Source organism: Aythya marila (genome assembly GCF_965140915.1).
Source record: "Aythya marila genome assembly, chromosome: 9".
NCBI lineage: Eukaryota > Metazoa > Chordata > Aves > Anseriformes > Anatidae > Aythya > Aythya marila.
The window spans coordinates 22278394-22304815 of NC_139050.1; the positions used below are offsets into that span (position 1 = coordinate 22278394).

Sequence of the window (26422 nt, forward strand, 5' to 3'; positions counted from 1 at the left end):
ACAGGCTGGACAATTGGCTACAGAGTTTGCACCTTGTTAAGGATTTGTCCCACATCTGCAGCGAGGATCCTGCATCATACTGGGACTTGCAGCAGGATGGGATGCAGCACAGCACAGTGCTCCGCAAACAAGCCCCTCTTTATGTGCCTGTCAGTCCACGTGTCCTTACTCTGCAGCCAGAGGTGAAAAGGTCTATCGAAGTGTCTTTGATGGGACAGCATGAACAGAGGAGGAAGAATAGCAGGGAAAGCTGCACCGTGGTTTCTCTTCATACCTTCGTGCAGATGCACCATCGACCTTGGACCTTGGAAAAACAAGTGTTGCTTAAAGCAGATGTTTGCTGGATGCAGTGTTGACATCAGCAAGGAGCTGCAGGGCTGCAGTGTAAGCACCACCTACGTCCTCTTCTGCGTGACCCTGAAGAACATTCACTAGACACCAGTGGCATTATTTTTATTCAAGATTTGCTGGCAGGGTTTTGAATGTGCTGATTCAGTTTTGCATCCATGTAAATTAGTGAAAAACAAGATGAATGTGAATGTATTAAGAAACAAGAGGAGTGCCCTGAGTCTGACCTGTTTTGTGCAAACATGGCACTACTGACCTCAGGACGAGCCTGCAGTGGCCCGGCAGTGCCTGGAGATGCTGCTGCTGTCGGTGATGGCCAGGGAGGGTGTTGTAGGCTCGCAGTGCTGAGGGCTGCTGTACCACGTTTTGGAGGCTAGTGTACTTTTGGAAAGGAAGCAAAAAATTCGAACCTGACAAGACAAGAGGTGTTTTGCATTGCTGAAAGAAGCTCATTGTTTTCTAAGGGGAAACAGAATTGGAGAATGAACCGTGCAGCTTTTATACATTTATCTGACTGACAGGCAAAAAATAGAGAGCCCGAGCAAGCCCCTCTGACACCAGGGGCAGGACAGTGTGGAAGAGGAGGGGATTTTTGCCACAAGAAGGAGGCTGTGATGCAGTTTTGTTGTGCCCTACCTGGGCCATCAGGAGGGGGACATCGGGTTGTGGGACATCAGGTTGTGGGACATCAGGTGGTGGGACACTGGGCAGTGGGACATGCTGGCTCTAGCTGCCGCTGCTCTGTGGGCCTCTGCCAGAGCAGCTTTGGGGACAAGGCAAAGAAAAGAAAACAATTCAGAGGAAACGTGTCTTATTTAGTTATTTTTATGTGTTTAGCACGTTTCTGTGGGCAAAGGCCGCTTGGAGAGAGATAAACCATTAGGCTATACGGCCACCTCCTGGAGGACGTGGGTATCTGCTCGGCGCCGGGGCCACCCGTTGGGTGCTGTGCGTGAGAGGAATACCCACACAGCCCTCCCTGGGCACCCAGCCTGAGGCCAACACACCTGCTGGGCGTTAAACAGCAGAGTGGATTTTGTGCCTCCCTCTCACGGCACCAGAATGAGTACTGAGAGTTATTTTTTTTGCGAATGAAACCTTTAAAAATACATTAGATGGAGAAAGCGCAAAGGCATCATTTGTATAGGGGAGGAAGCCTAGCTGTCATGTGTTTTTGTTTAACAAGGCCTGAGGAAGTTACTAATATTTATTTGAGCTGTTTCGTGGAGCTTTTTTAGTGTTCTTCACGTTTCCTGCTGAGACAGAGAGCAGCCAGATGCATTTGGGGAATTTTGTTTGGGCAGAGCCTGGCAGCGAGCACACAACAGGGGCTCGCCCCGGCTTCATGGTACCACCGGGTGCATGGCCCCTGCTCCTCCACCAGGCCAGAGCCCGATGTCACCTGGATGAGGGGACCGGGTGCCATGAGCTGACGTGCCAACGAGCTGCTGTGGGCACACCTTCATCCTGGCCTACGCGTGCCTTTGGTTCCTGTTTGGAGCTGAGGAGTAAAAGGGTCTGCTGGGTTGTGCAGGCTTCTTCCCTCGTGGCTCTCAGGACTGCTCAGGTGCTTGAAGCAGGTGGGCTCAGATGCCTCGTGTTCATCATCAGCATCTCCTCAGGTGTGATTTGGTAACTCTCCACAGTTCTTTCCCCTTCTCCAAAGGGAGAAACAGGTTACATCTTCCCTGCGCCAGTCATTCAGGGATGTGTTTTATGGTTACCTTGTACATAGATCTGGTGTAATAAAGTACATGAATTGCTGGTGGTGTTTGTAGTCATCAGGCAGCTCATTTTGCAGCAGAAGCTGTTGAAAGCAACCTCTCCTTTATCTTCATAGAGCCCAAAGCACAAGGGCTGTGGGGCTGGCAGGAGTCTCCCTGCCAAAGCCCAGCCTGGCACCACAGCAGGACTGCAGGACTCACCTCCCCTCCGCCTTTGTGGCATTCACCTGGCTTTCTCTTTTTTTCAGATATTCTACAGAGTTGTAGCAGACATTGAACCTGGAGAGGAGCTGCTACTGTTCATGAAGAGTGAAGATTATTCACATGAAACAATGGCGCCGGACATTCACGGTTAGTCACTTCTTACCTGAGATATCCAAAAAATTAGTGAGATTTCTCATCTGTTGCAATACTTTCAAAATCCAGAATAGTTTGCCTGTAGGGAAGAGAGCTGGACTATGGTTGTATTTGTCTATCTTCCGCCCTTCAGTTTTTCTGAAAGCTGTTCAGTGAATAAACTGCTCCAATACAAACATAACTCCTTCAGTGCCTCTGAGGTATGGCTGTGCTCTCAAAAGCAGTGCCAGCAGTGGCATTGAAGGGTTTCTGTTTACTTTCTTTATCACACCTGGTACAAATAGCTTCCAAAAAAATTGAGTGGTGCATTCTGTACCTGCCAGTCTTCTAAACTTTACTTTGCAGAGTTGATTTTTCTCAGTGTTGCATCCCTGCAACTCTTTCAGGTCTTACCTTCGTGTACGCAAACTTTTCCTGGCAGAAGCAGAGGTCTGCAGAGGTAATCAAGGGCATCATTAAGGCTTCAGAAAAGAAACTTAATTAGTTTTTGGGTACTGCAGAAAAAGGAAGAGAGTCCATATCATTATCTCTGGACTCTGCTAGTTGCTGGTCCTTTAGGACTAAGATGTATGGACCCTGATAATGAGTGTGTTGTATTTTTTTTTGTCAGTTTGCCAAACAACTGCTCTTTTGAAAAGAGAAAATCTCAGGTTGTTAATGTTGCTGTCACTTTTGAGAACACAGCCATCCTTCCTCCTCGTGCTCATTCATTATTCATCCAACACACAGGCCCTGGATGTAAAACTCCTGAGCTCCTGCTGATGCTGTGCAGATTGGGATGCCTCAGAATTTGTCCCCACTTCCAAATGCTCCTCCTGCCCTGCAGGAGGAGTGGGATAGGAAGGCACAGCGGGCTGTAGGATATCAGCTGGATGCTCATTAGTTTGCAATTTATGCCAATGTGGCCATTTTACAAATTCTGAGGGATTTGGGGACTGCATATAGGGGTCTTCCAGAGCAGGGAGCAGGTGTCAAGGGCTGTGCTTTCTTATACCTGCCTGTACATTTGCAGCAGTATCTTCTGTTCTCTGAAGAAGAGTTTGGGGCTTATTAATTTATTCTAATTTGGTGTGGGTTTTCTTTTTCTTTCTTTTTTTTTTTGGTGGTGGCTTTAGTTGCTAATGTTGTCACTCTTTTTAAGCATGCCGTTTTCCATGCCTATTCCATCTGGTTACATCTCAAATCAGCCTGTATCAAACTCACCAGAGGAGTTCTCTGCAGTCACACACGAGTATGTGTCCCACAGGGCTAATTTAGGAACAGATTGGACCAAAGTATTGCTAGTGGAAAGCAGTCCTAGGGGTGCAACTCAGCCCTAAAGTAGTCACCCATTATATCCATTTGAGATTTCAGCCAGACTCCTTGGCACCTGGGCATTTGTATCTGCAGGGCAGATAACCCTGGAACCAGAATAGGGCATGTGGCTACTCACATGGGCCATCAGTGGAAAATCCAACAAAACAAAACAAAAAGCCAAAACAAACAAACAAACAAACAAACAAAAAACAAAAACAAAACAAAAAAAAAACATAGGATTGTCTTCGTCAGATCTGCATTCTGGAATTTTCATCTCACTCTGGCTCACCTTGAACAGGCTTGAGTGTTGGAGGAGAACTCTAATGGAAGTGAAGAGGCTTCTAAAAGCTGTGAACACCCTTTGGGCTATTTGAAATGCTGGTGTTTGTGTCAGGCTCCTTCAAACAGATAGGCAGAGACTGACAGCCTCCACTATGTATCCACCTTAGATCCCATGTATCCCTTTTTAAGATATTTTTAAGCACCCTGACTTTTGTACCAGACCAATTTTAGGAATCCCTATTGGTTGACACCCAGGCAGGTAGCATTGCACTGCCATGTATATTTTAGAATTAAAGTGGTATTAGAAAGTATTACAAAGCATCATTGTTTCTTTAGTGTTCTTCGCAGTCTCACCAACCATTTTGTCTTCCAGAGGAGCGCCAGTATCGCTGCGAGGACTGCGACCAGCTCTTTGAGTCCAAGGCTGAGCTTGTAGACCACCAGAAGTTCCCCTGCAGCACACCTCACTCCGCGTTCTCCATGGTGGAGGAGGACTTCCAGAAAAAGCTTGAGAATGAGAACGACCTTCAGGATGTGCATGAAATCCAGGAGTGTAAAGAGTGCGATCAAGTCTTCCCAGATTTGCAAAGGTAGGAATGAATGCTTAAAATGTGGTTTAATAAGGCAAATTATGCAATGGCTTCAGTCAGATCATGCAGGGCATGAGCCAGGGCAGAATCTTACACCTTTTGATGAATAAAAATTCACTGCTTGTTGGTGTTTTAGAGCATGAAAATTGATGGAGTCTCAATAAATGAGAAATTCAATTTTTAATAGGGACCTTAATTTAAGAACTGGATCTTCTGATAATCAGAACTTTAGATGGCATGAGTTGGGCTGGTGGCAGTAAAATCAGAAGAGTGATTATAGTTCAGATGAAGTGAGTTCTCCTTCCCATTTTTGGGTAGAAGTTACTATGGGCATATGTCCTTGAAATATGCATAGGTAAGAATGCAAATACAATGTAGAACTTCATATGCTGAAGTTAATTTAAGTGTTCCTGTCACTGTATTTTTTGGTGGCTACTTAACACAATGTATTGCAGTGCAGCAAATTTTGCAAATTACTGAAAGGTATTGAGAGGGCACGGGAGCTTCTGCAGTACATCCCTCACAAATCCACACCTTAATGCTCTCACTTTGAGGATGCGGGAGGGTTCTAGCAGTTGTGCTGAGGTATCTCAGCAGGCAGATGCTGGGTCAGATCCTCTGTTGTGATGAGACAGAAGAATATGTCGCATGAAGACAATTGATAGCAGCAGCAGATGTGGGCCAGTATCTTTTGCTTTCAGGCAGGGTCTGTGCAGCAGAATCCATGCTCCTACAGCTTCTTCTTTCCTGTTTGCACTGCGTGGGTACAATTTAGGTAATTGTATTAATTATGCACTTTTAGGGACAATAGTGCATTTATTTGCATTGCTTAAAAATCACATGCCAAATATGGACTTGCCCACTAATAGAGTACTTTGCAAGTTCATGTTTTTTTGTAGAAATCCTTACTAATCCATGGCTCAGGATCTCATGGTGTCTGCTGAGGTGGGATGCTAGCATGGATTTGTTCATGCACAGGGTTTGTCCCTTGGGCCATCTCGTTCTGGATGTGCCAGATGCTGATTGTGCAAGGTGGAGCCCCCTTCCCCAAACCCCAGGCTCCTGCTGGCCGAGCAGAGGCTGCTCGCTGTTGTGCAGGCGGTCTGTGATCAGCACGTCATGCAACTTGACCGTTACACCTCCTCAAAAGTAACGACACCAAAATGAGAACACGATGTGCCAAACGTTGCTCCCATAGGTCAGCCACACTGACTGTGAAGTTGTGCATGCGCAGTGCCTTGCTCGCTGCCTGGTGCTGGGCAGTTTCCAGCTCCACGTGTCTAATTTTCAGTCCGAGTGATTGATGCAGAAGGGCTGATGTCAGTAGAGAAGTTGAAAGGGCTGCAGCAGGGTGGGTGCGGCACTAGTTGGGACTGACATTTCTCTACATCGTGAGTTATTTGGTGTTAAAGCTCTTTTCTGCCCATGAACCAGAGGACAATATCTAACATATGGGAATCATTGAGCAAATGTAAATTTAGCTTAAAATATTAAATATTGAAGAGAAAGGGCAGAAAACAAAGAACGAGTCATCATAAATAGATGGGCAGCACTGTGAGAAAGAGTGAAAAATGAGAGAGAATGCAGTCATTCTCCGAACTCTTGAATTATTGAGAGGCTAATACACCACAAAGACAGTTCACAGCAAAAAAAAAAGTACAGAAGCATGCTATATACAGATTATATAAAACAAAAGGCCCAAATGAGCCATGCTGGAGGGTGTGCATAATTAAATTGAGAAGGAGCTGAGTGTGAAGATTGAGGTCTGGATGTTCGTGTGGGGGCCAGGAGTGCTCTGGTGCTGATGGTGGGTTGTGTACTCACATCAGGTGTTTGGGAGAGTGGGGACAAGGGTCTCTCTAGGTCTGGCTGAGATTGGTTTACCAGTGCATGGTGGAGATGCAATTGTTCTAGAAATGTTAGCAGGCAAGGCCCGAAGTTTTAATTGCTGCAGATGAATACTAAAAGTCAAATTCAGAGGTGAAAATGACTTCAAAGACATGCAAAAGAAATCAGGTAGGAATTGAATATCCTGCTAACAGACCGAACAAACTACTAAGAAAAGAACTACATAATTGAACACAGTTAGTAAGCATCAAAGATAACTTTACTCTTAATATGCTGTATTCAGAAGCTTTGTTCTGTTTGCTTTTGCTCATTCTGCCCTCCACCAGTGGAGTTATTCTGGGCTACTCCTGCTGTAAGAAAGATTGACTCCCATCGTAGGAGTGGAGCTGCATCAGGTGATAGGATCCTAGCTGTCGTTAGAGTGAGAGCAGTAAGGTAGAAATGATTCAGACTGCAGGGAGGAATTACCAGAGTGAAATATTGAGAGGTGGATGGAATAATCTCCTTGAGGAGTGATGGAAGCATCACCTCCTGGAGCATTTGCAAGTGGCCCGGCAAAACATCAGCCGATGTGTTCCTGTGGCACAGAGGAGATGCTCTGCCTCCCAGCAGGGACAGGCCTGACACACAACGGGCCTGGCTCTGTCAGGGTTGGACCTTCGGGGCTCTTTCTTTTTATTCTGTGGTTATCTGATCTGCCAACTGCTGGTAACCCCTGCTCCTGTTTCCGCAGCCTGGAGAAGCACATGCTGTCCCACAGCGAGGAGCGGGAGTACAAGTGCGACCAGTGCCCCAAAGCTTTCAACTGGAAGTCCAACTTGATACGTCACCAAATGTCGCATGACAGCGGCAAGCACTACGAGTGTGAGAACTGTGCCAAGGTACAGTGAATTTGTAGGCTGCCCGGCATCTCTGGTGTCGCTGAGCCCACGGGGGCAGCTGGGGTTGGGATACTCGAGGGCATAGTGCTCCCGCAGTGCTTCAGCCCGTTTCCCAAGGGTTTAAATCTTAACTTTGTATTTGTTAGCTTCCCACCCCCTTTGATTTGGAAGGACATTACTGCAATATAAATCCAAATCAGAAAAAATCCAGTTTTGGACTGCGCTGAGCGCAACCATCTCATCCCTAGGGCATCTGTATCACTTCCAGCACGGTGCTTGCTGCACAGATTATTTGTATAAAATTTCGTCGTACCAGATTCCCAGAGCCTGAGCTTTTTGCTTAAGGACTTTCTCACGTTTAAGTACATTTGCTGCAATAATGGGAAATTTGCATTGAGCTGACATTTGTAAGTTGCAGCAAAACCCTAGATACTGGGACTGTGAGTGAGATTTCCTGCTGCCATGTGCCCAGCAAAGTATTTCTATTGCAGTAATGTCTGGAGGTTTCACATAGCCATGGTTTGACTTGTTTTCTGTGGAGGTGTTGCTCAGGAAGTCACTGGCCTCAAAAGCTTGACTTCTAATTGCAGGGGCAAATGCTTCTGCTGTGGTGGCTGCATAGGGGTTAACAGCTCCACCAAATATTTGGCTGATCCTGGGAAAGAGGCCCCATCCTGCAGGCACAGCTCCCGCCGATGCCCATAGGCCGTGTTGAGGTGCAACAAGCATCCACCGTTTTTTAATCCTAAAAAGCTCCCAGTAGCTTTGAGGTCTGAATTCTGAAAGACGCTTGTGTTAACTGGCTTCTTCTGCAGTTAAGTTTCTTGGTTAATGAGTACTCATTTCCTAGCAGGTTTTCACGGACCCCAGCAACCTCCAGAGGCACATTCGTTCCCAGCATGTTGGGGCTCGTGCTCACGCTTGTCCAGAGTGTGGCAAAACGTTTGCCACTTCTTCAGGCCTCAAACAGCATAAACACATCCACAGCAGTGTCAAACCTTTTATATGTAAGTCTTCCACTAAACGTCTTTGGTTAAGTGTATTTCTTTTGTCGAAAAACAGCATAATCTGCAAGCAGGAGGTTGTGTTGTTCTTCCTTGGCTTCTCCCACTGGTTTCGTGGGGGCTGTGAGTTATTAAATGAGAATTGGGTAATTCATAGTCCGATGCACAGCATTGCTTTCATATGACTTTCCTTTCAGGCAGACACTGTGTGATGTATAAATGTACCCCTTGTCCCTGGGATATTTTTCCACGCACAGATGCAAAAGAGCAAGTGGGGAGTGAGATTTGGCAAGAGGGAGCCGTGCTTTGCACCACGCTGAGCTGGCTGCTCTCTTTCCTGCTCCTCTGGAGGAGCAGCAGCCCCTGTGCTGCATATCTGGCTCTGCCACGCAGGGCAGCATTAGTGCTGGTGCTGGGGAGGGTGGACAGTGCCAGCAGGGGCAGGGAGGGTGTCCCATTCAGCTGGAGGGATGGCACAGTCTGGACGTGTTGGGTGTTAGGCAGAGCCAGCAGGACCTGAAAGCCTGCTTTGCTTTAGAAATTTAATTTTGGGCCACAGGGTCTCTCCAGCAGATAACATGAGTTTTGCGGGAATTGGAAAATAAACCTTAAAGCCATTGTATATCAGCCAGAGGAGCTTGCCTCCCTGCTTGAGGCTCTTTTACATGCCCTGAATTTAAGTATTGGGTTTAGCTATTAGAGCTTTGCCAACAGCTGCTCCAACAATAAAACTTGCCTGATATGTGGGCCTGACTCTATACCGGGCTATAAATCAGGTCCTCAGAGTCCCAAGGGTTGTGTTTGCTACTTGGCCAGATCCTGGTGTGAGATTGGGGAATCTGGGTGCACAGTAATGTTGCAAGTTGCTTTCTCTCCCTTTCACCAGGGAAGCAGAGGCAAAAAATATTTAAGAATGGTGTTCTTGCTAGCGCTAATGTCCTCCACATACTTTTCAGGCACCTGCTATGGCTTAAAAAGCACCTTATGAACATCTCCCTTCCTTGTTCTCTGAACTTCTTCACCTTTTGCTGTTCTCAAAAAGAATTTACCCAGTTCTCATCTTGATGCCTTTTTTTTTTTTTTTTTTTTTTTTTTTCCAGCTGTCTGTATTTTCCATACTCCTATTTCACACCAAGTCTGACAGGAGAAGTGGCACCCCAGCCAGGCAGCATGTTAGGCATGGCAGGTTGCTGTCGCAGCAGAGGACAGCAAAGCTGCAGCTCCAGCCAATACTGCATGGTCCCATTTGCTGGAGCGGGCAGCTGCGACTGGGGCATTTGCCTCCTCAGCGTATAGAAACCTAGGGAGCTCTAAAATGCTGCTTTGACACATGCTTTGGGTCTTATAATGCCTCGAGGGGAGCAGTAGTGGCTTGCAAGACTAATTTATGGGAAGTCTGTGTCTCCACCATTGGGTTAGATAATCCTTTTGATGGGCTTCTTCAGCAAGAAGATGTATAACTAACCCGATCCAATAATAAACATCTCTAACAATTCTTAGACCTAGGATTACAGGTTAAGTAATTACACTTTAAATTTATACTTATTAAACAACAATAGTTTCTGGCCCAGGTAGGGAACCTTCAGCTAGTCCTCTTGCAGCCAGTGCCCAGCATAAAAATGTGAAAGTGGCACCTCTCTCAAATGAAATAATCCTAAAATGTTTTTGTTACTATTTATTCTGATAAATCAAACCAGCAACCAGTGTTCGTGAAATGCACAGTACGAGAGATGAAAACCCATTGAGCAATCCCTGAATAATAGCCATGTAATTACAGAACAAAAGGGTTTGGAGACCACATGTTGGTAGGCTTTGCTGAGCAATGGGAGGGAGGTAGGGTCACCTCAAGGAGATATCTGTTTTCCACCAGAAGGCCACACACCATGATTTACTCTACCAGTCTGTTTATGGCAACTGTCTCTTATTACAGTACACCGCCCAAGCTTGAGTGAAAACTCACCAACACTAAGGTAATTACTCACTGCCTTCGCAAAATCTCCAGCCTCTCCAAATAGAAACCACATGCCATAATAGACCGAACATATTCAAAATAGTACTTACAGTAATTTTTTTTAATAAGCAGAAAATATGCAAACTTAACTGCTGGCTAATTTGGGGTCCAGAGACGATCGCGGTACGGAGCGTGCTTAAGCACGAGATGAATTTCTGCAATCTGGGAGACAGGCTGGGAGTTTGCGTTAAACCTGGGTCTGTGCAGCAATAAAAGCTGCGAGGAGGGAAGCTTCCCTTACAAGTTAGTTGCTTAAAAGCATGGTGCTAAGATTTAAAGGATGTAATAAGGTGTAACAGGAGAAATCAAACCCAGCTTCTGTTGCTTTGATACGTGGAAGCAATTAAAGTTGATAACCGTCCCCCATCCACTACATTTTAAGCAAAGCTTTACTTGGAAATAAAAGTCATGTGGTGAAAAAGAGGTAGATCTTGTAACAGGGACCTGCCTGAGTAGTCCTGGCTCCTGGGACTCCTGCGGAGGTCGGGGCAGTGCAGGGGATCTGCACAGCTGCTCTCCTGCAGAACCAGAGGGCATTGGGTGAGCAGCTCGCTGCTGCCACATCCCACCCGGCTTCAGGGGACAGTCCCCGAGAGGGAGACTCCTCTGGGGACTAAGGACTTTGGACCTGTCCCCGAGACTTCTTTGTTGACCTTGAAAGCCCATGTTTTTAATAGGCTGTTAAATGCAAGAGGCACCTCATTAAATAGCTTTAAATAACTGTCAGCCTCGGAAAGGTGAACTCCTCGGTACAACAGCTAATTGTTTCATCAATATAATAATAATAAAAAAAAAATGTATATTTTAATGTTTTTACCATTATCAATTTGATTTTGTTTTAAAGCTGAGATCAGATGCATTAGTCAAATGAATATTTTGCAACTCTCTTTAACAGTTTATAAGGATCTCTCTTTGCATTTCTCCAGGAGTAGAACATACCTCAGTTCTGTTGACTTTTGAGTAGTTTAATGGAGACTAATAAATGGATAATGTATCAAGGCTCTATAAAGGAGAACTTACCAACTCTAGGATGACTAGATCTGTGCCAATAAGCCCCTTTTCCCCCAGTTGCTACTCCGACTGCAGCATTACTTTTAATATAATCCTGTAGATAAGGAGCAGGCCCTTAGCACAACCTGGTAGAAAATCAAAAGCCCATAAAATATGATTTGTTTTAAATCATGCACTAACCTAGTTTTGTAAAAGCATGTATTTTTAAAAGGGAAGAGGGGGATTTTCTTTTTTTTGAAGAAAAATACTTTGCCTGATGCTCTACTGTAATGTATTGGGCATAACTCCATCAGTGCAGATGGAGTTTTCCTGCTTGGATGTGATGGGAACTGGCCCGTAATATCCAAGATGAAGGTTGTGCAAGCCTGTGGATGTGCTCACTCAAGTTGTACCGTTGTGGTCAGTTTAATTTTGGTTTCTGTGATCAGCAACGAAGTGGGAGGAACTTTTTGTGCAAGAGCTCAGCAGTGATGGTGAGGGCTGCACAAAGCTTCCGTAAGCTTAACCGTGGGGTCCTGATGCTGTACCTGAGGTATGGCAATGAGTTTCTTCGGTGTTAGAAGAGATCTTATGCCTGGGATGAGGCTAAAAATAGGAGAAAATAGCAGAAAATTAGGGATTTATATTGCAGCAAATCAACAACAAATAGTTCTATACTAAATAAAAAATAGTTTCATATCAAACAGGCAAATAAAATATTTTCCTAAAAGAGAAACAGAAGGCACTTATTAAGAGAAAATCAAACATTTTAAAGGAACAAGAGCAGCTCTACTCTACTCTACTCTTTTTTTATTCTTCTTTTTCGTTTTTTTTTTTTTTTTTTTTCCTTTCTCTTCTGTTTCTTTCCTTGTGAATGAAGATTTCCAACAGGAACACTAACTGATATACAGCAACAAACATTCTTCCTGAATTACCGCATAGCAAATTTCCTGTGCTTGGGCCCAATTCTGCGCTCTTTACCCCACGAATTGTCCCAGGGCTGTCAATGGGGCGTGAATAGGGAAAAGGGATGGGTGCAGCGTGGGCAGGATCAGGCCCTCGAACAATGGGAGCATTGTTGCTGAGATATGGAGCAGCCTACTGAAGAGGTAAACAGTCGAGACATGACAACAAGTGGTCAAGTTTCTCAAGGGCAGCGATCTGGACGAGCAGGAAGGTTAGCGCAGGCCCCGGTGCGAGTGGAAGTCAGGGGACGTGATTGCAGTTCATGGGAACCAACAGTGCAGGATGGGATACATTCAATTCAGTTTCCTTTGCAGGCTGAAAATAGAGCCATTGTAAATTATGTCAGTCTGTCTCAAATCATGAAAATGATTGTTAAAAAGGCCTCAGAATACACAATGTGCATTGTTGTGTGGCTTTGATGTGTGAAAGATGAGAGCCTATGATATAACGCAAATTAAATAAAAATACAGTGGCAACATGCTTTTTCCTGGCTGGGAAAAAAGGGGGGGGGTTTTATTACAGAGGGATAACACTGCTTACTGATAATGTTGTTGCCTTGTTTTTAAACAAAGCTGGAGCTGATACCAGTAGAAGCAAGTTAGTCCAGAGGCACGGACAAATATTAGCGCGTTGAAGAGTACAGCACATAGCGTAGCTGGGGACTTGCCCGCTGTCCCTGCTAGTCCGAAGGGTGGGAAAAGAGGCCAGAAAAAATCATAAAAATGGTAACCTACACTAAATGTAAGAAGGGGAAAAAAGCGATGTAAAGATTTTATTGGGAACTAAAAAAATTCCATTGGCTTCATCGACATGATTCAGTCTCCGCAGTGGTGCATCTTGCTCTGTGCTGGTGATGGGGTGACTTTCAGCCTCCTGCTACCAAAATTTCTAGCTGGAAGCTGTGCTGCAGCACGATGAGTGTCGCAGGCCAGCTCAGGCCCAGGAGATCAAGGCAGATCTCCCCTTGGCTTTCTCCAAGTGCTTCTTTTGTGAGGCTGAAGTTACTCTCATCCCAGAGGAGCTTGAAAGGAAATCCATTGAGCTGTTCTGAGCATCGGACACGCAAACAAATACAGCTGCATTTTTAAAGGAAATTGTTGTTGAAATACGGTGTATTTTTTTCGTGTGTAAGAAACAAATAAGCAATATTAAGACTAGTAAAGTTATTAAAACATGGATTTATAGTTATGGCTTCTAAGGCACCTGTAGGGACCGTATGCATTACACGTATAGAAATGCTTTGGGCTTGCAAGAGTACCAGACTGAGGTTACTCGAGAAGCTGTAGCCTGGGCTTTCATGAGATTAACTTCTTAATTGTAAATCAAAAATAATGTCTGTTAATAATAGTATGCCCTTGGGAATACCTGGTTGTCTTCTCCTTTGCCTCTTTCATTTCCTTGGGTCTTGCAGGCTGAGAGCTCTGCCAGGCAGCTCTGTCTGTCTCCTGCCTGGCCCTGCAAATGTTTCTGGCTAACTCACACGTGCACGGTGATGCTGACGGAGGCATTTGGGGACATGAGTGCTTGTTCATCAGCAGCACCGTGGGTTCATCCGTGTCACAGCACCGAGCCACAGCTCGTGGCAGGGCTCTGGGTGCTAATGCAATGTGAAATAATGGTATCGAATGTGCAATGCAAAGAGCAAAAAAGGAACCAAAAGCGTTATCTTTTAGTGATTTCAGACCTGCTCTGGTTTGTTGGAGGGGTTTTTTTGGTGCTGTCTTTAGACATTTGTCTGCTTGGATGCCTTGCTTTGGAACAGTACAATAGCTTTTGTGCACCCAGACTTCTCCTTAACGGCTTCCTAATTGACATTTGGAGGGTTAAAATGGTTTTATTTGCAAAATTTTGAGGGTGGGGGCAATTACCATAAAGCCTGAGATTTGTTGTTGTTGTTGTTTACATACAGGTGAGGTCTGCCATAAATCCTATACTCAGTTTTCAAACCTTTGTCGACATAAGCGCATGCATGCTGATTGCAGAACCCAAATCAAGTGCAAAGACTGTGGACAAATGTTCAGCACTACGTCTTCCTTAAATAAACACAGGAGATTTTGTGAGGGCAAGAACCATTTTGCAGCAGGAGGATTTTTTGGCCAAGGCATTTCACTTCCTGGAACCCCAGCTATGGATAAAACGTCCATGGTTAATATGAATCATGCAAATCCGGGCCTTGCTGACTATTTTGGAGCCAATAGGCATCCTGCTGGTCTTACCTTTCCAACAGCTCCTGGATTTTCTTTTAGCTTCCCCGGTCTGTTTCCTTCAGGCTTGTACCACAGGCCACCTTTGCTACCTACTAGTTCTCCTGTTAAAGGACTACCGAGCGCAGATCAGACAAACAAAAGTCAAAGTCCCCTCATGACCAGTCCTCAGATACTGCCAGCCACCCAGGATATTTTGAAGGCACTAAATAAGCAACCATCTGTAGGGGAAAATAAGCCAGTGGAGCTTCAACCAGAGAGGTCCTCTGAAGAGAGGCCGCATGAGAAACTCAGTGACCAGTCAGAGAGTAGTGACCTTGACGATGTCAGTACCCCCAGTGGCAGTGACCTGGAAACCACCTCTGGCTCTGATCTGGAAAGTGACATTGAAAGTGAGAAAGAGAAATTTAAAGAAAATGGTAAAATGTTCAAAGACAAAGTAAGCTCTCTGCAGAGTTTGGCTTCAATAAATAATAAGAAAGACCACAGCAATCATTCCATTTTCTCACCATCTTTAGAGGAGCAGACTGCGGTGTCAGGAGCGGTGAATGATTCTATAAAGGCTATTGCTTCTATTGCTGAGAAATACTTTGGTTCAACAGGACTTGTGGGGCTGCAAGACAAAAAAGTTGGAGCTTTACCTTACCCTTCCATGTTTCCCCTCCCATTTTTTCCAGCATTCTCTCAATCAATGTATCCATTTCCTGATAGAGACTTGAGACCGTTACCCTTGAAAGTGGAACCCCAATCACCCAGTGAACTCAAGAAGATCCCAAAGGGAAGCTCTGAGTCTCCCTTTGACCTCACCACTAAGCGTAAGGAGGAGAAGCCCGTTACTCCCATACCCTCAAAGCCAGCAGCTCCGCCTGCGGCAAGCCAGGACCAGCCTCTAGATCTGAGCATGGGCAGCAGAAGTCGAGCCAGTGGCACAAAACAGGCCGAGCCTCGGAAAAACCACGTCTTTGGTGAAAAGAAAGGAGGCGACCTCGAGCAAAGGAAAGCGTCCGAGTCCTCTTTGCAGCACGCCCGACCAACTCCCTTCTTTATGGATCCCATTTACAGGTAACGCTGCTCTCTGGCACCCTTTGGTACAGCAGTTAGGTCTGCACGGGACAACCCCGTCCCCCTCCTGCTGACCCTACAGCGGTCACTGCAGGGGGAAAGGGGCAGGCTGCTTGCCGACCTGCACACCCTGGGTGCGGTAATGCCATAATTAGCAAATTGTCATTACTGCCCTACTTGCACTGAGTTGTCAGTTTAACCTGTGCAGCCTGATGTGCAGGACTGTAGCTCATAGATGCATTGGCATCAGTAGTAAGTGGTTTTATATTTACTGTGTGTTTGACAGCACTGGTTTGCCACAAATTACTTTTCTTCCAAAATGCTTCCAACCTGGCTTTACTGCCTCCTGCATCTTCTCTTCCCTGGAAATCAGAGTGCATCCCAAAAGGCTGCCAGTTGTGCACCACCCACTTTGTTCTTCCTGAATTAAATGGCAAGATCTCATAAGTACAACAAGAAGCAAATTTATCCTGAGGTGTACAAAAAGTATGGAAATTGAGAGTGATTTCTGCCCCTTTTAGCTTTGATTTGAGTAATGGCTGGATTTATCTAGGCATTTCATTAGTATAATTGAAGGCACAATGTCCCTGTGTGTACAAAGCCTAACCATGGGTTAGTTAATCTGATCTACCTTACGAATCAATGGGAGCCTTTGTGTTGGCTTTGACGGGCACACAAGCGGACACTGTCAGTCAAGCGAGGTTTTGAAAACCAGTTGTAAAATCCCGACCCCTCGGTGTCTTCCAGTAGAGCTGACACCAATCTCCCTGGGATCTGGATTTCACCTACATCCTGTGTATGTCAGCCCCCGTTTGTGCCCTTTGCCTTTCTGCTTCCATATCTGCAATCAGCTGAAGTCATGCATCTAAATTAGTCTAGGGGAATATCAGCCAAAAAAAAAATGTTTGTTTATAATCTAAATGACCAATTTTACAGCCTATTGTTAAAAAAGCTATGTCCATGAAAACGATTTTAATTTATTACTTTATCTAAAAAGAAATGCTATGGGCATAGTTCTTGCACAGTGCTCTCACCTAAGACAACAGGTATTCATTGTGAAGAAACATGGTCTGATGCTATTTATTGAGATGATTTTATTTATGTCAAATTGATATCTGTATTAGACCATAGGTGTTTGTGTCATGGTGATTTTAAATGCCCGAAGCAGTGGAAATAATGATTCGTGTTTTGTGGTCCTGCATTACAAACTAACAAAGCCTATAGAAATTCTGGCAACATAGTACAAGGGTGCTTGTTACTGAGCCTTCCTTTGCCACGAATTACATCTATGTAAGGACAACAGGATCTGTCCCTTAAACCGTACACATCAGTGACAGGAAAAGCAAAAAGACCTCAAATTTCCACACTGCTTTGAATCACCCACACTGTGCTTCACAGCCTAAATGCACACGTTAGTTGATCCCAGTGTTGGTCGGTGGCAGGTCAGCTCCAGTGCCTTCCTGCAAGCCTACATTTCTCGTACAACCCCCTTTAGGGCCACCTTGGCATGCACAGAGAATGGTCTCCAGGATGGTGACGGCGAGGTCTCGCATGGGCAGGCGGGAAGGCACCTTTTGCTCACAGCTCCTGTTGCCCTGAATTCCACTCCTCTGAGTGGAGAGCACACTTGGTCACCTTATTTCTTCATAAAAATCCTCAGTAGTTAGTCACTGGTTTTTGCTATCATTATTGCTGGTCTTTTGAAGCGGGATTACTTCCTATGTAAAGGGCACGATCGCCCTTCAACGGCGGTCCTCAGCCCCCGCCCGTCATAAAGAGCCGTGTGCGGGAACCCGGGGCTGACTGTACTTCCTTATCTCTTACCATTACCTCTGAGAAACAAACTGCTTGATGTATAATCGACTGTTTTAAACATGAGTAGCTGTATAATTATTAATATCTGAGACTGATTCATCATAAGCAAATCTAATTTTAACATTTACAGAGTAGAGAAAAGAAAGTTAACTGACCCACTCGAAGCTTTAAAAGAGAAATACTTGAGACCTTCCCCGGGATTCTTGTTTCATCCACAAGTAAGTATTTTTGGAATTTTGATGTTGTAAACAAGCCTATTGGTGCTTCAAAGCAGGTGCAGAGAAATGAATGCGGTCTTAGTCATTTTTGGATTTCCTAAAACACACAGTTTTTGCTTCACCATTGTGGTGGAAAAGCGTAAGCATTGTTCTGGGCTTCTTGATGTTTTGCAGATGAAACAACATGTTTTGATTATAGAGGAAGCCAGATTCGAACTACATGTATGTTTTAGAAGCGTGTTCCTCCATAACCATAGCGTCGCCACCAACGGTCGCAGCTGCCCATCTTTTTCAGGGCCGCTGCAGTGGAGGCAGTATTGCCTTCAGGGAGTCAGTGTAGATCCAAAGTTGGGCAAGCAAAACTGAGCATCCCAGTTACTTGCTTACTTTTATACAATCGATTGTTTTTCTTAATATTAAAGGACTCCCAGAAAAGAGAGAAAACCTTCTACCCAATACATTCAACCCTCCTAATGCAAACGTCCCATCTAGCAGTCATGGATGATAGCGTGTGCAGTGACTCTGTAGGGTCCTTTCTTCATGCCTGAAGCCATGCTATATGAGAGGGCTGCTGTGTTGTTCATAGGCCAAAATCCTGCTTCTTACTTGCTGAACAACAATTTACGAGGATGTCCTTGAAGCAGAACAACAAGCACAGTGTGTATGCACTATAGAAAGAGTACATGTGTGCAGTCTGCACGTTGCTTTTCTTCAGCAGCACTGCACATTCATTCTGTTCTCCTCTTCTTTGCTCGAGGCAGTTTTGCAAAAAAAAAAAAAGTGTGCGAAATAAATAAATATTTTTGCAAAAAAAAATCTTACTCTTGAAATAAAATGCTATGTGCTATTTGCAAATTTAAACCCCTTGCTGACTATGGGCAGTTTCACCCTAATAGTGACACACACATGGGTCTTGTGCAGCCAAGAGCTCCTGTCTCTGGTGCAGCTTCCTCTGAATTCCTGGGCAGACCACATCACCAGTCTGCCACAATTTGCCTTTTTTTTTTTTTTTCCCAGTTTACCCAGATTGTACAGAATATATTCTGAAGCATGGGACTGGTGGAGATGTGGGAAGGAGAGCTGATGGTGTGTCTTGTTGCAGATACACTGCCGTAATGCTCTTGCGTGGGTGGACAGTGCAGAAGCACCACAGGTCTTCCCAGTTCCAATGCCTGTAGGAAGTGAAGGGTCTATTAAGTATTAAAATTGTTGAGAATTTATGTACAAGATTTAATAGCAGCTCAGCACTTCTTGCTGAGTTATCCTATTTGCCAGAGTTCTGAAGTGACAAGTAGAAATTCCCAGTCCGTAGCAGGTAGTATTAATGCACCGATGCACAACTGGGAGCTGAATCCTCTTTGTCTCCCCTGGTGTAAAACTGGCCGGTTCATCAAGTAACTGATCCTGTTAGAACAAATAAAGGGCTGTACATTAATGGTAAATCATTCAAATTAGGCTATTTAAGGTGCTGTATCAATGGAAGAATTAATAACATTTTGCTGAGTCCTTGCTGGATTTTCAGGTGTAAATCCTTGTTGAGTTGAAGGGACTGCAGGCTTCAGCACAAGTTGGTCTGATGCCATCAGCAGGTGTGGAAGGAGGTTCTTGGTATAAAATTGCACTATTAGGTGGTTGTTTGGGATGGGAAGGAGCTGGATACTTTTCTACAAAGCTTTGTGTGAGTGGGTTGCATGCCAGGGAGAAACCTGGAGGAAGATCTGTAGGGTGCTAGGAGAGGGTGACGTGGGCGTTCAGGTGAACTGGAAACAAGGGGAGTTCTGCTACTAGTGGGCAGGATTTGCCCCCTCCTGCACTGGTTAGACCTCTCCTTGGTGCCTGTGGAAAGTCCCAGCACCGTCACCACACCAGATGCCACCTCCGTGCTGCTGGGGCTGGCCGGGAGCAGAGTCCTCTCCCTGTGGTGCTGGGGCTGTGCCCTGCCAGCAGCACTGCAGGGCAAAGGGATGGCTGCAGGCTGCTTGTGCTGCTGCAAGTGGCTGCAGGGTTTTCCTGCCATGTTTCCAGCCGCATTCTGCCTTTTTTGCCCATCCCTCCACATTGCTCATTTGCAATAGAAAAAAAAAAAATCCAGGGTAAAGACTGGCTTTCTTTTTGCCACTTACCTGTCCGCTTGGTTAAAGTGTGTAACTTGTGAGTTGGGAGGATAGAAAAGCCATCGGTGTGACATGCACTCATAATACCCTGTAAAAAAAAAGAGGAAACCACCATCACATGTCCTGTCAAAAAAGTAAATGTCCAAATTTGCTTTCTTGCTGACATGAATAGAACGGAGCCTCCTGTTTGCAAAGGCAGAGTTTGGCGCGGCGTTTATAGAGGACTGGGGAACGGCTCGCAGAAAAGTGTTGTTGTTTTATAGTCCCGTTCGCCCCTGTAAAAGCACAGGTGTGGACTGCACCACAAGTTTTCATTTTCTGCTGGCAGGCTCTGTCTCTGTAAAACAGGAGCAAAATATTTGTCATTGTTTGCATCCTACAAATTTGTATTTCTGTAGGTGAATTTATTTCTGAAACTTTCCATTTGATTAAACAAGAGCTTAATTTTTTAAACTTGCTAATAGGACCACTAACAAGCAGATCTTTAAAATAGGTTTTGGACTAGAGATTAAAGGCATAAACCCTGCAGTCCCTGCAAAACTCCTCCCAGTGCCAGTGGCCAAAAGCTGCGAAAGATTAGGTCACGTAATTGTATTTCACAGTAATTTGCTGTTACAAGTGTTTTTAGAGGGAGAATGCCCCGATGCAACAAATCATCCAGGATAATGTCTTAATTAGTATCTTTAAATAAAATCTTAATTAGTTTGATTGCAATGAGGGTTCCAATGCAGGAATAATGTGTTGTTTTTGTTTCAATTTTGCTCCCAGTTCCAATTGCCTGATCAAAGAATTTGGGTAAGTTCATTGCTTATATTTTTGATTTAATCATTGTGAAATAAATTGCATAAGAAAAATATAATATGAAAGATAGCTTACCACACAATCACGGAGCATGCCACTCTTTCCTACAGTGTGTTGTAGCTGTAGCAGATAAATATCTGTTATGTCCAATTGGCTTTATTTTCACTCATCTAAGCCTGCAGTTTTTATCTGGTGAAGGCAATGGGAGCTTTCCCTAAGTAAGGGTTTCAAAATGAAGTCTTTGTTTATATTTAACTGAAATCATTCCAAGGCGTTTCCTTCAGAGATTGCAGTGAAAATTTTCAGGCTGAAATCTTGTTAGATTGCAATAGTTATAAATATTTAATCTGCATTCTAGACATTAAAATATAGAGCCTCGGAGGGCTGCACGTTTCTGTCTCATATTGGCTTCAGTGGGAGTTAGTCATTTTAATAGCGTTGAAGTTTTGAGCTTAATTGCTCATTGCTGTACTTAAAGCCCAAATAAAACACCCATTTATTTGCAGTGCTTGTGTCAAATTTGTCCTGTATGTGCAGTTACATAGAGTCCCCCTTATGTGAACGGGAATTGTGCTTTCTGTATCTGTGGGATAAACTTGAGCATGCTCTTCTATTTTTATAAAATGTTATTTTTAATACGTCTAAATCGCTCCAGAAAAAAAATTAAAAAGAGCCACAGCAACTGCTTTTGCAGATGCAAGTGAAATAACACCGTGTTGTGCTCTCCCATTGCTGGCCCTCGCTGCAAGGTGATCCCATAAATACTTGTCCCAGATTTTTCCCAACCTCGCAGCTTCGGGTCTCGGAGGGGAGAGCTGGGGCCAGGCGGCTGCGGCTCTGGGCCTGACTCACGCTCGCTCATCACTCGCAGTGAGACATGGACTAATTGCACAAGGTGTAGCCAGGATTTCATAAAACATGGGCTGAGGAGGCAATGTGCTCCCTCCCACGTGCATCCCAGCATGGGGTGCCCAGGAAGGGCGCTGTCCCAGCTCTCTTCCACGTGCCTGCGGTCCATGAGCAGCCATGTAGCTCTGCTTTGTGTCCACATGGCTTTAAAGCCCTGTTTTCTATCTGTAAAATGATGGCTGCTAGGATCCTGAGGTGGAACGAGGTCAGCAGGCTCCAAAAGGCTCCTGTGAGCACCCACTGAGCTCGATCACAGTGAGGTGTCTGGGTCCGTAGGAAGGTCTGTACCCAAAACCTGTTCCACTGACATTGGCCTTAGTGCCCCACTGAGAGCCTCTGCCCCAATAAAACAACGAAAGGGAAGGCTGCAATTATCTTTCATGAATCCTAAGCAAGCCTCAGATGATAAGAAGCTGGGACACAGGGTTAGATGCTGGGCTTGGAGAGCACAAGAGGTGGTACCCAATTTCTTTGTACCAAAGTGAATTTAACATAGCAATATCCAGGGCCTGTGGTAGGATTTGTGATTTGGCCCATGCACACTGACTCTCAGAAAAGAGGCTTTCGAGGTGTTTGGCCAGCTGAAAGTCACAATGCAGTCAGTTTCTTCTGTCTGCTTTCCTTGACATTGGCTTGGTCCTCAAATTTTGGTCATCCTTTTTTTTTTTTGCCATGCTGGTGCTTGAGCATCATCAGCAGCAATCAGTATGGAAAGTGACTAGGGCAGGATGCAGATTCATGGGTGAATCTTCATCTCAGGAGATTTGACTATGTCACATGTGCCTTTCTATCTCAATTCAGAGGTGCATGTGCCACATATTTCAAGATTATTTCACGTTGTTTGTTTGGCAGGGAGGCTGTAGTCCAGCTCAATGGGAATCACCCTCTCTTGGATGGATCCCAATTTATTTACCTTGTGGACTTTTTCATTCCCTTCTGGTCCCATCAAGAGAAGGTTGCTATAAAGAGATTCTGTAATTAGATTCAAATTTTGTTTGCAATACCTTTGTGGAGAATCATTGTAAACAATTAAAATAAATTTTAAAATACATGAAATGTTATGAGTATATTAACAAAGCTTCATTTTACTGGGCGCATTGTAGGACACAATCCATTCTGTTAGATTAGCTAAATCCCCACCAATGGCATCAACCCAAATCGAGTTTTTCTGGATCTGTGCTGGGGATCAGCTGGAGTTTCTTGCTACTGCTTCATAAATTCAGCCACGTGTGCTAGGTCCTTTGGACATGAATATAGCTCAGCCAAGTTCCGTGGCTGGGTGGCCAAATGCATTACAACAAATTCACAAATCATAATTTTTAGAGAAAGCAGCATAACTTGAACTGGGGAGGAAGAAATCCTGAACTTCAGTAGTTGGATTTTCAAGATTTCTCTAAATAACACTAGTAAAAATAGAAGGCAAACATTTGAACCTTTCTTTTCCCATGAGTTATAGCTATAAAGTCAGTTGTTTTTACGATAATAGCATCGAAGGAGTCTAGCTTCTAAAACACGAGGTCACGTAATTCATGACATTGTCTGCTAGATTATTTCATATCATCAGGTTATTCTTAAAAAGCAGCAACAACAAACCTTGCTTTATTTATGCCATTTTCTCTTCTGCTGGTTAATAAATTTTAAGACAAATATCCAGGGCCCCTGCTGATGGTATCTTGCCCGTTGAAATGTTTATAAATACTTGTTTTAGCCGATTATGGTAATATCTGCATTTTTGAGCCCGAGCTGGGGAATTGTGACTACATGTTAGTTTGCGTCAGTAGGAGGTTAATAGCCTCTCGGGGAGCGGGAGGGAGGTGGGGGAAAGCTGCTTCCTTTTCCAGACATCTGGACGCAGATAGAATCAACAACGCATCGATGTAAATCAAAAGTTCCTGCTCTCTGTAAAACACCGTCAGTCACCCATCTCAGGTCGGGAGCAGACGCGACCTGTCCATAAGGCAGGAACTTGATGTAAATACGGAATAATATCTCCTCGGTCCCCTGCCTCCCAGGAGAGCTTTCACCTGGGACACAACAATTAAACTAATCCCATCCCTGGGGCCAAGTGGTGCCTTCCTCCCCGGGTCCCGCTGCGGGATGGCTGTGGCATTTGGGTGCTTGCTGGGGTGCAGAGCTTTCCCAAAAGATTTTAATTCCTGGTGGTCCTCAGGGACCATCCCTGGAGCGATGGGGTGGCCATGGACACCCACCGGACCTCCCAGCACTGATTCTATAGCAGCAGCATCCTCCGGGAGCTCGGTGGCTTGCTCACCACAGTAACATCTTCATGGTCAGCACAGCTCCTATGGAAGCAAATCTTGCTTTAACAGTGCTTTGAAGCATTGGGTTGTGCTTCGGCTGAAAGGGGGATTCTCATTGAGAGCTCCTAAAGAGGCTGGGCAGAATAGGAAAGCCTTCTGGATTAAAAACCGTCTTAAAAATAAATAAATAAATAAATAAAAGGGAAAAAAAATGGGTAAGAATACATAAGCAATTTTTGCAGTAGTTGGAGTTTATCACCAGCTTCACCCAGAGGTGTCACTGGGATCTGGATGATTAAAAATGTTTGTAAACAGCATGGGATGGAGGGTAAACAGGCAAAGAACAAAGAGCCAACAGTTTATTGAGATCAGCTAAATCCAAAGCTGACTGTGAAGATTTTGCAGAGGTTTCACAGAAAGCTGAGTCACCAGGAATTCAAATAAGAATAAAACTCAGTGTCGATAAGTACCACGTAACGCTGAGGGGAAAGTGTAACTCTTAACTCTCATCATTCAGGACAAGGGTCTTGAAGTCAATAATTTTATGAAAATATCTGAGTGCTTAGCAAAAAGGAATTGAAAGCATCATTACGTGTTATATTGCTCTCGGATCTCGAATACAGCTGAAGCCCCTCTCAAAAAGGACACAGTAGAATTAGAGAAGACACAGAAAAGTGCAACAGCGACGATCAGAGACAGGGAACAGCTTCCACACAAAAAGAGCCCAAGTAGGTTTTGATTTTGCAGCTTGGAAAAGAAATGCCCGAGGGAGCTGTGCCAGAGCTCTGTAAAACCGTGAATGGTGAGCAGAACCTGAATGAGAAATGGTTATTCATTAGTTTCTACAAGACAAAAAATGAGGGGCACCCAGCTGAATTATCAGGCAAAAGGCTTAAAAGGAACAAAAGCCGGCATCTTTTCATATGCACCTAATTAAATTGGTGAACTTCTTGACAAAAATATAAACGGATTCAAAAAGGGCTTAGATTGGAGCCAAAGCCAGCCCTGTTCAGTGCAGTAATCGAGAGGCAACCTCCAGGTAAAGCTCTCACACCTCTCATTTCTTATGTTTGATGCAAGACACCAGGCAGAAGGTCTGCTCTTTGGATGCCCACCTGTGTGTCCCTGGAGCCATGGTAGTGGATGTTGGCCTAAATTTGAAGCCCCACGCTGTGGGGCAGGAATGGCAGGGCTTTTGTGAGCTGCAGCAAGCCTGTGCTGCCCCCATGGCAAATCCTGTGCCGGGTACTCTGCAGCACTGAGGGCACCCCAAACATGCCGGGGAAAGGAAGCAGAGGATGAGGAGTGAGGAAGCAGCTGGGAGGCAACAGGGAGAGCATCCTGAAGGCCCTGAGCACCAGCCACATGGAGCTATGTCCCTCCTCCCAGACCTTCAGTGCTTTGCAATTCACTCCATTTCCTACGCTTTCCAAACCTCTGTGCAACGTTTCCTTTCCCCATCACTGGTATTTTAGCTTTTAGCCTCAGTTGCACCAGGAGAAGGTTTTCTGTGGAGGAGCATCAGTTCCTGCACGGAGCTGGCGACCTTCACGGTGGAGCACAGTCTGGGCTGGGAAGGCTGACGTGGAGCAAACTCACCTCTCATCCTCACCACACCTTCACCGGGGCTGGCTTCTGTGAAGTTGTGACCTTTCTAAAAAAGAAGAATTTATTGCTCTCATTATTCTTAGGAAAACGCCCCGGCATTGTGAGCCGTACCCCCAGCAGCCAGTAACTGCTGTAATTACACCGACAGCAGTGGGGTGATGCTGATTTTTATCAGCAAAGACGTCGGGCCAAGCACTTCCCTTTGTTGCCTTTCGTGAAAAATATAAATCATACCAGGTAACTACATGGATCAGTCTTAAAAAAAACACCACAATAGTCATTCCTACGGTGAGAAATGTATTTTTGGAAATCTTGTAATACTTTAAAATAATTGGAAGTGCTTGGATTTCCTCTGAATGAGGGCTTTAAGATTAGATCCTGATTTCATACCTATTTTGGGACTGATGTAATCCTGGAGGCAGTACGGAGTTAGTGCTGACCTACACCAGTGTACATTAGAGAAGAATCGGTATCAATTTCTCCTCTGCAAAATCCTGAAAACAATTAAAAAAAAAAAAAAAAAAAAAAAGCATGACTAAGCCATTTTAAATGTAAAGGGGAAAATAGTTTCTTTAATATATTACTGTAGGGAGCCACGTACATGAGGAATGGTGATCCAAAAATGATTTAAAATCACTAGATAATGAAACTGACTTGAATATTAAATATACATAAATAAAACATTTATTATACTTCTCGGTGCCCTTATTATTCTTCACCATAAATATGTGCTATCATAACCCACGCACTGTCTTGTCACTGCTAATCAGCCCGAAGGCCAAAGGGCGTTTTTCATTCAAACCATTTATTTTCCACAATTGCAAAATTGACAAACGATTTCTTGCAGGGAACAATTAGAAGGAATTAAAGGCAGGGGGAAGACTATTATAAAAGCTTTAAGAATCAATTCTTCCTATAAAAAAATACAGAGTCATATAAATATATGGTAATGTTGAGTTGTATGGGTTGATAATGACATCTCTCTGCCGAGATAGAATTACCTCCTCTCCCAGCAGCATCATCATTACATATCTCACGCCTGTGATCAGTACATGTCAAAATCCTTCATATTGACAAATGTGCTGTCCACTTGCATCTGTGGAGAATGTTTTAGCAGCTGAGTGATTATGAAT

At 44.6% G+C, this 26422-nt stretch overlaps 1 protein-coding gene across 13 annotated transcripts in view; it reads left to right on the forward strand.

Annotated features, from left to right (window-relative positions):
• Window positions 1-26422, forward strand: part of MECOM (MDS1 and EVI1 complex locus) — a 315396-nt gene that overhangs the window by 275825 nt on the left and 13149 nt on the right. For 8 of the 13 annotated variants that reach the window (XM_082767040.1, XM_082767048.1, XM_082767051.1 and 5 more), the window contains 7 exons: window positions 2321-2423; window positions 4381-4597; window positions 7179-7326; window positions 8177-8333; window positions 14207-15563; window positions 17509-17596; window positions 20479-20505. In XM_082767040.1, the coding sequence (XP_082623166.1) occupies window positions 2321-2423; window positions 4381-4597; window positions 7179-7326; window positions 8177-8333; window positions 14207-15563; window positions 17509-17596; window positions 20479-20505 (2097 nt within the window). The remainder of the gene's footprint in view (window positions 1-2320; window positions 2424-4380; window positions 4598-7178; window positions 7327-8176; window positions 8334-14206; window positions 15564-17508; window positions 17597-20478; window positions 20506-26422) is intronic. The other 5 variants (XM_082767045.1, XM_082767041.1, XM_082767046.1 and 2 more) reach the window with 5 other exon arrangements.